Source organism: Guillardia theta, assembly GCF_000315625.1.
Source record: "Guillardia theta CCMP2712 unplaced genomic scaffold GUITHscaffold_77, whole genome shotgun sequence".
Taxonomy (NCBI): domain Eukaryota; class Cryptophyceae; order Pyrenomonadales; family Geminigeraceae; genus Guillardia; species Guillardia theta.
Genome location: NW_005434597.1, coordinates 323498 through 335223, shown reverse-complemented (window position 1 = coordinate 335223; position 11726 = coordinate 323498). Strand labels below are relative to the sequence as shown.

Below are 11726 nucleotides of genomic sequence, written 5' to 3'. Positions count from 1 at the left end.
TCCCCTCCCTACTCCCTACTCCTCCGACTCCTCCTCCTCCTCCTACTACTACTACTACAAAACTACTACAACTCCTCCTCATCATCATCCTACTCCTACTCCTACCCCTTCTCCTACTCATCCTCCTCCTCCGACTCCGACTCCGACTCCGACTCCTCCTCCTCCGACTACTACTACTACTACTACTACTACTACTACTACTACTTCTCTTTCTCCTCCTCCTGATGTTCCTCCCTCTCCTCCTTCTTCTCTCCAGTCACCTTGCGAGGAGGAATGTCAATCCACTGCCCATCCTTCAGCTGCGAAGGCGTTAGAGGAGGCATAGGAAGAGTAAAGCATAAGGTACGAGTAGGATCAACAGTGGGAAACGAGGACGAGGACGAGGACGAGGACGAGGACGAGCAAGAGCAAGAGCAAGAGCAAGAGCAAGAGCAAGAGCAAGAGCAAGAGCGGAGTAGAGGACAAGAACACCTTGATCTGCAGTCCGGGGTTCTCATCGGTCGAGAGGAGGGTGATCATCCCGTAGTCCGTGTGCTCGCCGCATGCGTAGACTCCCTTCCCCTCCTCATCCACCGACGACTTGATCTCCGAGTAGTGGAGCAGCCGCAGAAAGAGCATTGGCTGACTGAAGTCCTCGTCAAAGTGGTCAGCTGCCAGCCCCTGCAGCGTGTCAGTCTCCGAGGAAGAGAGGGCGTCTCAAGCTTGCCAACGAGAGCGCGAGGAGGCGCAGCAGCCTGTGCCCGACCATGGAGACGCTCTCAAAGTATCTCTCCATAGTCTCCTTCCATCCCGGTAGCTCCTCCTCCGACGGCCACACGTTGGGGCCATGGAGCGGCTTCCCCGACATGGGGTGGCCCTCGAGGGGGATCTCTCTTCCAATGTAGTATCCTTCCTTGGTGTCTCCTCGCGTCTGCTTCGACGGGTCCAGCGTCTCCTCCTCCATTGGCGTCCAACCTCTGTTGTAGCTGTTGGTCCTTGTGTGGTACTTCTCCTTCGTCCCCTCAGGGAGAGCGAAGAACCTTCGCATCTCCTCGTACAGCTTCGCTCTCAGCTCCTCCTCGACGCCATGGCCCACCAGGTAGAAGAACCCGAACTCCCTGCATGCTTCGCTCATCCGTCGCGCCGCCTCCTCCTCCCCCCCCGCCATGTCCACAACTGGCACCCCCATAGCGACTTCCCCGACAACCTCTACCCCTACCCCCAAAAAGCCTTATGAAACAACCCCACCCTTCTTTCATCCCGCATTGGGATGGCATGGCGTGACGTCAAGGGAGGGGGCGCATGCAGTGTGAGGCCTCTGGGAGCGACTCTGCTCGCCCTCTCTCCCTCCCTCCTCCTCCTCCTCCTCCCCATCCTCCTCCTCCTCCTCCTCCTCCTTGCCTCTTCTCCCGTGGGCCATGAAGCCGCCAAGTCGGGGGTTGTGCTTGCGAACGACGCTTCACTGTAAAGAGGCTGACGGGATGGTGGAACCCCGTGCTCATGGTATGGCAGGCTGAGAGAGGCGATCAGGTCGGAGAAGCGCGAGCTCGTCAGACAGAGGAAAGACTTGCAGGATGTCAACAGCGTGACACAGAGGAAGAGCAGGGGGGATCGGGAGGTGAGCACTGAAGGAGGAGGAGGAGGAGGAGGAGGAGGAGAACAGTGACTTGGAAGGCAGAACGACGATGTTCGACTGTTCAGAGATGCGCTGAAGGATCAGGTGTGTGCATGGAAGTGGAGGAGAGCGGCGGTGATGTGCGGGCTGTCAGGGAAGAGACTACAAGAAGGAGGAAGCACTTCGCAAGTCGCTCATGAGGAAGACGGTGGGAAGAGTCTCCATCAAGTCCAAGGAGAGCGCCAAACTGCTCCACCAGGCCATAGAGGAGCAGCAGAAAGATCGTAGCAGGAGCAAGAGGAGGTACCAGCACTCCGCTCACGTGGACGTCAAGCAGTTCCTGCACAGTGAGCAACACCAGCAGCCTGTGCTGAGCAAGAATGACGAGCGCAAACTTGTTTCTTTCCTCTCCAGCGGCATGAAGAGACCTTACAAGCACCACATGCCCGGACACAGCCAGTCAGCTCCCTTGTCCAAGGAGCAGCTGTGGGCTAAAGATTCCAAGATGGCAGACGCAGCCGCTCGTAGGGTTGTGGAGGAGTCGAAACAAGGTTTCAAGCAGCGCCAAAACTCTCCGTCCTTGCTGCTCGGGGCCGTCCATGCGCTGTCATCTTCAAGAGACGAGTTGTCGACGAAGAAGGAAGCGGGAGGAAGCAGGAGGAGGAGGAGGGGGAGGGGGAGGGGGAGGAGGGACGACCAGGCCTGGCGCGATCGGTCAGAGTCCCGAGGGGAGGAGAGGAGGGAGGAGAGGAGGGAGGCCATGAAGGATCTTCAGTCAGCAAAGAAGACTCTGACCAAGTCCATCTCCTCTATGGTAAGGCTGCTGTGAGACTACAACACACCTCCATCCTCGCTGCTGCCTCTTACCAGTCTTGTCAGAACAAACTCCTCGGTAGCAAGCGCTACGGCCAAGTGGACCGAGTTCTCTTTGGTAGCTTCTAGTCCGTCCCTGTAGTCATTCACACGACAAGATTTTTCCACGTCTGCCAAGGTCACCGTCCCGGACAAGAGAGTTTTGCTGCCATGCGGCCTTCTCCACTGAGGCGTTCTTTTCCATTTTCAGCACTTCAAGGGTATGATTCATTATAACAACATTTTCAAGATTTTTATGGTTGATTAAGGAATTCTGACTCGATTACAACTTGTTCATAAGAGTATTACATCACTTACATTCATGCTCGTCAAGAGACATGAGAGGTAGAACGGGCTGCAGGACGAACTTCAGCCCGCGCGGTGTCGCACCAACTTGTCAAAAGCTGCGGACAACTTTCAGACTTCCATCACAGCAGGACGAGGACAAGGACGAGATGGTAGAGGGGATGGAGGACGAGGACAAGGACAAGGACAAGGACAAGGACAAGGACAAGGACAAGGACGAGGACAAGGACAAGGACGAGGACGAGGGACCTTGAGAGCGGAACTCAATCCACGCAGCACGAGCATGAGGGTGGTAGGGACTCATCTCCAGAACGCTCCTGCCACCACCAGGTCACTTGCCAGACACAGCAGCAGCAGCTCGCATCGTCACCGCAGCACCGCATCCTCCCATGGCTCTGCCCCGGTCCCAGGCCTCTTCCCTTGGAAGTGTCGGATGTGCATCTCTGCCAGGAGAACCAGCAGGTCCACGTGGCTGGGAAACTTCTCGAGGCCCCTGAGGAAGAGGGAGGGAGGGAGGGGGGAGGAGCAGGAAGAGGCACAGGCGGACAAAGGGGAGCAAGAGGAGGAGGAGGCAGAGGAGGAGCAAGAGGAGGATCATGAGTCAAACACTTGGCTACGCCTGTATGCTTGACAGACCTCTTGACCGCATGCATCGCTAGAGACAACTTGGTGGCGTTGGCGCTGCTCTCGTACTGCTCGAGAAGGCACTTGGACCACCTGGCGGTCACGGTGAGCAGAAGAGAAGACGAGAGCAACTAGGAAGGGAGGAGACGAGGAGGAGGGAGAGAGCATGAGAGGGAAGAGCGAGGGAAGAGCCACCAAGGGAGGTGAGAGCCAGGAAGGAGGAATGGAGGGAGATGGGACGGAGGGAAGCGAGAGGGGAGCGAGAGGGGAGCAGGGGGGCGGAGGAGACGAGAAGAAAGTCGGAGAGGAGGGAGAAACGCGATCACCAGTAGAAGACGGTAGGATCGCTCTGATTCAAGGAGATGGACTTGATATAGAAGCGCTCTGCCCTGTTGACCCCACCAAAGATCCTCACTTGTGATGAACAGACTCGATACCTCTGCACTGATTCGCAGTGGACATACCTGAGATGATCGTTGAACTTGCGGTGAAGCGTCAGCGCAAGCCCGAAGAAGAGAGTTGAGTTGGTCTCGACCAGACTGTCACAACGTTAACCGGCTCGCGCATGTCGAGGTGCAGTCACCCCGAGTTGTTGCCGCAGATCTGATCCAGCACCTGGCAAGCAGAGATCAGACAGGAGGGAGGAGACAATCGTTCGCTAGTGTTTCACTTGAGCCTCTGCCGCTGACAGCTTGCTCCTCGTCGGCGCGTTCCTCTTCTGCGGTGATCGCCTGCTTTGCGCACGAGCCTCGCGCAGTGGGGAGCCGGAAGGCCGAGCCGGTCGGCTGCTCTTTGCCGCCACGCGGCGCTTCACTGACTCGTTGAGCATGGCTGCCTGCATGTGATCGAACTCGTCCAGCAGAGCTTCAGCGTCCTCGTGGGCGGCACCATCTTCCCTGCCGTTGGACCACAAACTGTCGGAGGCGACGTTCAAGCTCGGCATGGCGGCGGCTGACAAGTCCATCTCGTCGCTTGCCGAGGAGTTCATGTCAAGGAGGATCGAACTCTGCGTCGGTTTGCTCTTGACCCTTCCTCTCTTCATCCCCTGCTTGCGCTTCGTGACGACGATCTCCGTCCTGCCTCTCAACACCCTGCGTGCTTCTGCTGTCGGCTTCGGAGCCTTGGAACCAGCTACTCTTGCCAACCCTCCACGCATCCGCTCAACAAGCAGACCATCACAGCACAGGAACAGGAACAGGAACAGGCAGAACAACGTCACTCCCTGGACCTTCCAAACCTTCTGGCACGGCCGTGCTCCGGTCATGACTTGACAGCTTTCAATCTATCCTCTCTAAAGACACCATGGTCTTCCCTCATATCATTCGGTATTCCTTCGACTCAGAGGTAGAGGATGTCACAAATCTGAGGAAGAGACAGAAATCAGCCAACAAACAACAACTAGGGATTCCTTCACACCACTCCCTCGCCCTCACCCTCACACTGCTCTCCAACATCCTCCCATCCCATCCCTGTCCTCTAACTGCTGCTAAAGCTCTGCTCTCTCCTCCTCTCTCCTCTCATGCTCTTCAAAGTTCTCCTTCCTGTCATGATCGCTTGTACCGTACCCGATCGCCATTTTCATCTAGTTGTTGTACACGGTGTTGCCGGGTCTTGAAGGAGGGTCCGACTGACTTGAAGTGACTGCGGCGGCGGGCCCGGCCGGGCCGCCGGGGCCGCCCAGGCCCGGCGGAGCAGCCTAGTGCCACGACGGTGTGCGGCCGCGCCGCCAAGGTCCGGCGAGCCCAATGCCGGTAACGCGACGCGCATTTAAGTTCAAGTCCAGTTAACACAGACAGTGTGTGACATGACACGACATGACACTATGATGACATGACTCAGTGAGATGAGATGACTGGAAGCAGCGGAAACATCACGACGAGCAAAGGGGACAGCAGTCATCGTAGTGCTGACCAGTAATGGTACAGTACCGGTACTTCGAAGCCCATTTGGAAGGGGCTGGGTGGGGGGTGGGGGACCACTTGTCAAACTTTCAAGGTTAGATGGGGAGACCGCGAGCAAGACGAAAAATGATGCAGGGAGCAAGCATTGTACGAAATCCTCTCCTCCTCCTCCTCCTCCTCCTCCTCTCGCTTCTCCTCCTAGCGGGACCCGTTGCAGCTGACGATCACACGTACAAGCAGTGCAACGTTCAGGCTGATTGTGATGACAAGGACTACCCAATCTGCATGCCGCTCTGGAACGACGAAGGCATGGCGACATTGGACACAAAGGTGGTGGATAACATCTACATCGGCGTGTGCGTGCAGTGCCGAACCGACTGTGACTGCGATACGGATGAATACTGTGCCAACGACTTCACTCTCAATAAGTTCTCGTCCGCCCTGAACGCCCTGGACAGATACACTGAGCAGCAGAGAGCTCTTGTAGGCGCCCACTACAGTCAATATCAATCGCTCAAGATACGCAGCGTCTGTAAGAAAAGAGATCTACCAGATGAGTACGACTTCTGCAACACCAGACAGGACATCGTGTCGGATACTGTTTCCAAGAGCTACGAGTGAGTTGCTATGAGTTGCAATCAGACGATACGATTTGTTTGAGCCTGATTGCTGTGCAGCTCAGGGCATTTGTATTCCACTGGCTACATTCACGTGAAGAACAAGAATCGATTCTGCGGCCGCATTGAGGAGAACACTTTCCTGGTTACAGATGAGATTCAATGTGTGGGAACGGGGTGCGGGGGAAACCTTTTGGTTGGCAAGCTCATCAACACCCCAGCTATCTGTATTCCCGTGAGTTTTTGCTCCACAGCTCTCCTGTCCTGTGTGCCGATGTTGTGAAGCAAACCATGTGTAGACGGTATACGTCTCAGGGACCAAAGTCATCAATGGCACTTGTCAAGCGGAGCAAATGTCCATCACAGGCGGGGGGTATTTGTACCTGCTCTCGTACCTGATCTGAGCTGCATCGACAGGTTCAACTTCAAGACGAGTGTGGTCGACTGGGAGGGATACTGCAAAGACAACAGCTGTAAAGAGTAAGATCTGATTACTTGAAATCATAGCTAGGCTCAAAGAGCTTCTGTCAGTTGTCGACACGGAGATACTATGTGCACTGAAGCGTATCAACAAGCACGTGTTTGCATCAACGGAAAAGTACGTGACGGAGAGGGGACAAGCAGTCTGGGATGATTGACTTCCTTTCAGTGGAAACTCCGATACTCTGCCACCATGATCGGGTATGAAAGGAACTATGACATGGTCAGCGAGAACATCCAGCTGCAAACTCAGGTACTCCGAGTGAAGCGCGAGATGCCGCTGTAACATCTCACCCACTGAGCGGCTGACTCTCACAGATCACCATTGCTTTGTTCACGTCTCTCTGCTTCGTTGTGGCGGTGGTCTGTGCAGTCCTCTTGACCGTCAGAAGACCTGCCGCCAGTCAGACGGCATCACACGTCAAATCTGCCGCCCCCGTTGCTTCCCCTGAGGCTGCTGCTCCTCCTCCAGGCTCCATCTCTCTCAACGTGCCAAGGCCAGAGGACGAGGGCTACTTTCACAACACAGTTAGGGCTGTAGAACTTGGAGCGGAAGGAGTAGGAGGGGCTGGTCAGGCGTAGGCCTTCATTTGAAGCTGTTTTTGTGCCGCTAGTGCAACAGACTGTGAGAACAAGAGCGAGAGACTGTGACTGAGCAAATCCAGCAGCTTGCCAATTGAACGTCTTAGACTTGCAGTGGGGGGGACGGCTCACAACTTACAAGTGTAGGGTAAGATACCATGAAGCTGCTGAATAAAGAATCAGATCCACACGTGACAGCTTGCAAGCCGCGGCCGCGATTACACTACACTCTCCGGCCTCAGCCTGTCGGAATCTCAGGGCAGAGCGGCTTCTGGTGGCTCCGTGCCCCGGTGACCGTACCGTACCGTCACGGTGCAGCCTGCAGCCTGCCCTCGGCGGCCGCATAGGCTCCCGGCCATCATCCGGGATGCTCAACTTGGCAAGGCAGAGAGCGGGCGACGCCGCCCGGCGAGCCTCTTCAACCGTCGGCACAGGCCAAACAACCGTTCACGGTTCACGGTTCACTCAGTGACCAGTTGTGCGTCATAATGTCCGCCCGCGGCCCGCCTGTGGGGCCCCGGCGGCCGCCCGGCCCGCCCGGGCCGGGGGATCGGACTCATACTGCCGGGCAGCCGGGTGCACGTGAAGTGGCGTGTTGACCCCAAACATGAATGTGTGTTTGAATTAGCTCGACAAAAGTCGAAAATTCCAAGAATATTTTGAAAATACCTACGAAAATGGAAACCATTGACCAGAGGGTCAACGGGAATTGCAGCATGGCAGCGGAGGCGGTAGTAGGGGCGATGTTCCCGGAGATGCTAATGAGGAAGATGCTGGAAGAGGTTGACTTGCTGCCACTCGTCTTCTCGTTCTCTTTGCTGCAAGATCCTCCTCCTCCTCCTCCTCTTTTCCCAATGCAAACTCCATCCAAGTTTCCGTGCAGCTCGTTGCCCTACACTTGTCCGCGTGCACCCTCTTGCTCGATCCCTCCCTCCTCTTCTGACCTCTCTTCGTCTTTCGTCTACCCGCACTCATGTTTCTCCAACAGGACATCCGCCTGGATGCTAGATCTTTCCTGCATGCGCGAGACATCTCGATCAATCGCGGTTGTTTCTCTTCTGCCGATGGATCTGCCATGGTCAAGGTGGGAAGGACAGTGGTAGCAGCAGGGATCAACCTGAGCGTCGTGTGTCCAAGTGCTTCAAGGGGAGCGGAGGGAATCGTGAGAGTGACGGTGGAATTTGGGCCAGCATGCTCCTCACGGTTCCAGCACTTCAGGTACAGGAAGGCAAACTTGAAGGCTCAGGCTCTGTCAGCGCACCTGACGAGGGTCATCAATGAAGCAAGAGTGGTGGATCTCTCAGCTCTTGTTATGAAAGAGGATGCTGCTGTGTGGGTCGTCGACGTCCACGTCACCTGTCTGAATCACGGAGGAAACCTCGAGGACGCATCGATGTTGGCAGTGCTGTCAGCCCTGGTGGACACGAAGCTTCCTGCTGTTGAGATGAAGGAGAACGATGTAATGGCTGAGGTTGAGGGAGATTCGGTGCCCCTGGTGATACAGTCGTTCCCTATCAGCCATACGTTCGCCTTGTTTGACTTCGGAGACGTTCCCGTGAAAGTCCTGGTGGACCCTACAGACGAGGAGGAGAAGCACTGTCATTCGATAGTCTCAGTGATCCTGGACGTCCAGAGGGGGGCGGAAAAAGAAGAGGAGCATGCGTTCTTTCTCAACAAGTCAGGAGGGCTGCCTGTCAGCAGAAAACTTTTGCAACAAGTCATCTCAGAAGCAAGAAAGCGAACAGAGGCCATCTTGAACAAGTTTTTCCCTGAACAAAGCACACTCCCAATGGATTCAAGCAAGTGAACAATCGATGACACTTCTGCCACAGGCTCAACTGTGGTTGTACTTTTGTGAACAAGCGATCTAGATAATTTTTCTTTGTGTAAATTATGGCATCGTCGGCTCAACCAACGTTGGAAAACAGCAACTAATCCAAGCAGACAGTGTGACCCCAGCAATGGTAACGGCCACGGAAAGTGAAGTGCAAATGTGGATGGCAAGTAGAGATGATGATGATGATGATGATGATGATGATGATGATGATGATAATGATGATGATGATGATGATGATGATGATGATGGCAGGTAGAGAGATGGTCTTCGCATTGAGATGTGAAAGAGTTTAGATGTGGAGGATGGATACGGAGAGAGTTTTGATCCTACAATGAGGCGGGCTTGTTTGAGTTTTCTATTGAGGGTAGTACTTATGATATGGGTGGGGGTACTCCGAATATGACTTGGAATGGTTAAGGAGGAAGTATCAACATAGAAAAGGGTGGGTATTGCGATATGACATAGTGGGTGGGGGTACCTCACATGTGTTGTTGAGAGGGGTACAGAATTATTCGACAGAACCCCTGTGGGGTGGTTCAACAGTCCAAGGGTGGGGTACTTCACACAGAGGAAACAATCATGCAGGGACTCATTCGGCCAATGGTGCTTGGAAGCCGCGCGATTGCGGTGAGCAGCCGTGATACAGACTATGTCATCTATGTCACATGTATGATGTGTGGAAGTCGTCTTGGCTTGCTTGTGCCCCTTTAGAACTTATGTCACATCAAACTTCCTCGTTTTTTGACCTTGTCGCTATGAATTTTCATGCAAAGTATCACAGCTCCTCCGCAAGTGTGAGCTTCATCGAAAAAGCATGAGAGTGTGCAGTTGTTTGATGTCTACATGTTAATTTTAACTGAGATGTTTGATCTGCTTACAACAGGCAAACATGCAAATGCAATCCGGTTTGCGCTTTGGGGCTTCGATCCTTACCCAGCAGAAGAATCATTTCTTTGCAAGCTCGTTGACGCAAAGATTCCTTTCTTCTGCTGCATCCAATCAGAATCCCAAGGTGTTCTTTGATTGTAGCATCAATGGAGCACCTGCGGGCAGGGTTGTGTTCGAGCTCTTCGCTGACAAGACACCAAAGGTCCTCGCAGAACTGCAACGCGAGCAGACTTGCTGACTTGGTTGTTCAGACCTGCGAGAACTTTCGCCAGCTTTGCACTGGAGAGGCAAAAGGCCTTGCAGGCTACAAAGGTGAGCACTTGTGGTAGTTCGGAAGTCCATGGGATGCACAGGGATAGCAGGATGAATGGTTGTTGTCTAATCTTCTCTCAGAGAATGTCACGCTGATGATGCTTTTGAACACTTTCTGATATCCTTCTCGAATGATGTTCAAGGACAGACAAGAATGGTTCTTCACTCTGATCTTCTCGTTGTCAGGCTGCTCCTTCCACCGCATCATTCCCGGGTTCATGATCCAGGGAGGAGACTTCACAAATCACAACGGAACAGGCGGAATGTCCATCTACGGCTCCACCTTCCCCGATGAGGCCTTTGCCTTTGCGCATTCGTCTCCTGGCCTGCTCTCCATGGCAAACAGGGGCCCCGACACGAACGGATCCCAGTTCTTCATCACCACCGTGCCAACACCATGGCTGGACGGTCGTCATGTCATCTTCGGAAAGTATGGGATAACTTTGTTAGATATGGATGCAGATCTGACGGTTGTTGTCAGGGTGATTGAGGGTATGGATGTTGTGAAGAGTTTGGAAGCTAAGGGCACCTCAAGCGGGCAGCCATCTGCTGAATGCAAGATTGATGACTGCGGTCAGCTTCCTTAAAGCCAACTCCTCGAGCGGGAGAAAACTGTCTTTGTTCTGAGCATCAGAATAAACGCAAAAATGCATGAATCTCCTGGAGCCTGACACCGACTATCTGCCAAATACCGGATACCGGTTTAACTGTACAAAGACTTGGTGTACGTGGCAGCTGAACATCGCATTGTCAGAGCAAAAATTCTAGAGAAGGACATCATGCCCACACAACTAACCTGCTGCAACGTAGGCATCGCGACTAGCCTGGAAAGACGATCAGCGGACAGGCAACAGTACCCTCCCTGATGAGTTTTTGCTTGCCTCGTAAGGGCCCGTAACCTTCTTCACGGCCTCGGCAGCATCAAGGTAAGTTTGGCGCGCTGTTAGGTAGGCATTCTCATAGTCCTGGAGAGAGAAGTTCTGCGAGAAAGGTCGATGAGCAGACTGTCTCGAGTCCTCTGAAGCTCACCACATCACCGAGTTCCTCAAAGCGTTGCTCTTTGAAGGAGGCAAACAGCTCCTGAGTGCTGCGGATTGTTTCGAACATTGGTCTGCGAGCAACCCAAAGAGATTGTTAGCGCATTGAAGAAGTAATGTGCAACATTGTAGGTCTCAAAAGGACCTTCGCTCATTTCCACAATCACGTGGCCAGATTGTTCCATAGCTCAAAGGTGTACACACATGCAACAAGTTGTTCTTTCTCAACCCAGACCCTCAATCCCTCCGCCCCTGCATCTCTCATCACCTTCTTTATCTCTTCGTCTCCTTCGTATCCTAGCACTCGTCATCATAGCTTTTCCTCGCTTGTTCCTCTATCGTTACACTGTCACGATCCACCCCCTCTCGGTGTCTCCTTTTGTCTCCCTCCTACCGAGCTCAAGCTTCGAATCAAGGTTGAAGGTTGCACAGGCTCCTTCCTCTACGCTGCTCCTTTCCTTTCCTTCCAGCTTACTCTCATGAGCGCACCAGCCGCTTTGAGCAAACATTTTTGTCCCCGCGAAAATAGATCTTCCGTTACGTTTTTGACTCGATAACTGACAGAATGACTCGGACAAGCACCGTACCACGGTCACCGAGGCTACTGGTGACCGGGCCGGGCCGGCGCCGTTACAGTACCGACCGGCCCGTCACTGCTAGGCGCGAGCCACCGGCGGGCCGCACGGGCCAATGCCC

General features: G+C 54.1%; 7 protein-coding genes across 7 annotated transcripts; 4 read left to right on the top strand and 3 right to left on the bottom strand.

The window, feature by feature from the left end:
- Nucleotides 1-200: 200 nt before the first annotated feature.
- Nucleotides 201-1168, bottom strand: GUITHDRAFT_76562 (hypothetical protein; the record flags this gene model as incomplete). Its single annotated transcript, XM_005826190.1, has 3 exons — nt 201-299; nt 472-625; nt 711-1168. 3 exons carry the CDS (start codon nt 1166-1168, stop codon nt 201-203), a joined length of 711 nt encoding a protein of 236 aa, XP_005826247.1.
- A 229-nt stretch (nt 1169-1397) lies between these two features.
- On the top strand, nt 1398-3006 carry GUITHDRAFT_114700 (hypothetical protein; the record flags this gene model as incomplete). Its single annotated transcript, XM_005826189.1, has 7 exons — nt 1398-1417; nt 1492-1597; nt 1658-1699; nt 1749-2123; nt 2370-2419; nt 2474-2525; nt 2884-3006. 7 exons carry the CDS (start codon nt 1398-1400, stop codon nt 3004-3006), a joined length of 768 nt encoding a protein of 255 aa, XP_005826246.1.
- A 112-nt stretch (nt 3007-3118) lies between these two features.
- GUITHDRAFT_114699 (hypothetical protein) lies at nt 3119-4640 on the bottom strand (the record flags this gene model as incomplete). The annotated part of the gene is made up of 6 exons (XM_005826188.1): nt 3119-3245; nt 3389-3469; nt 3703-3765; nt 3814-3915; nt 3960-3991; nt 4047-4640. The coding sequence occupies 6 exons, from the start codon at nt 4638-4640 to the stop codon at nt 3119-3121; spliced, it is 999 nt and encodes a 332-aa protein (XP_005826245.1).
- A 763-nt stretch (nt 4641-5403) lies between these two features.
- On the top strand, nt 5404-6956 carry GUITHDRAFT_143666 (hypothetical protein; the record flags this gene model as incomplete). Its single annotated transcript, XM_005826187.1, has 8 exons — nt 5404-5894; nt 5955-6129; nt 6194-6267; nt 6312-6374; nt 6426-6492; nt 6544-6627; nt 6693-6777; nt 6847-6956. The coding sequence occupies 8 exons, from the start codon at nt 5404-5406 to the stop codon at nt 6954-6956; spliced, it is 1149 nt and encodes a 382-aa protein (XP_005826244.1).
- A 973-nt stretch (nt 6957-7929) lies between these two features.
- Nucleotides 7930-8763, top strand: GUITHDRAFT_76548 (hypothetical protein; the record flags this gene model as incomplete). Its single annotated transcript, XM_005826186.1, has 1 exon — nt 7930-8763. The coding sequence occupies one exon, from the start codon at nt 7930-7932 to the stop codon at nt 8761-8763; it is 834 nt and encodes a 277-aa protein (XP_005826243.1).
- A 925-nt stretch (nt 8764-9688) lies between these two features.
- Nucleotides 9689-10580, top strand: GUITHDRAFT_76576 (hypothetical protein; the record flags this gene model as incomplete). Its single annotated transcript, XM_005826185.1, has 4 exons — nt 9689-9883; nt 9933-9993; nt 10180-10423; nt 10475-10580. 4 exons carry the CDS (start codon nt 9689-9691, stop codon nt 10578-10580), a joined length of 606 nt encoding a protein of 201 aa, XP_005826242.1.
- A 116-nt stretch (nt 10581-10696) lies between these two features.
- On the bottom strand, nt 10697-11100 carry GUITHDRAFT_114695 (hypothetical protein; the record flags this gene model as incomplete). The annotated part of the gene is made up of 4 exons (XM_005826184.1): nt 10697-10728; nt 10790-10817; nt 10893-10973; nt 11023-11100. The coding sequence occupies 4 exons, from the start codon at nt 11098-11100 to the stop codon at nt 10697-10699; spliced, it is 219 nt and encodes a 72-aa protein (XP_005826241.1).
- Nucleotides 11101-11726: the final 626 nt, after the last annotated feature.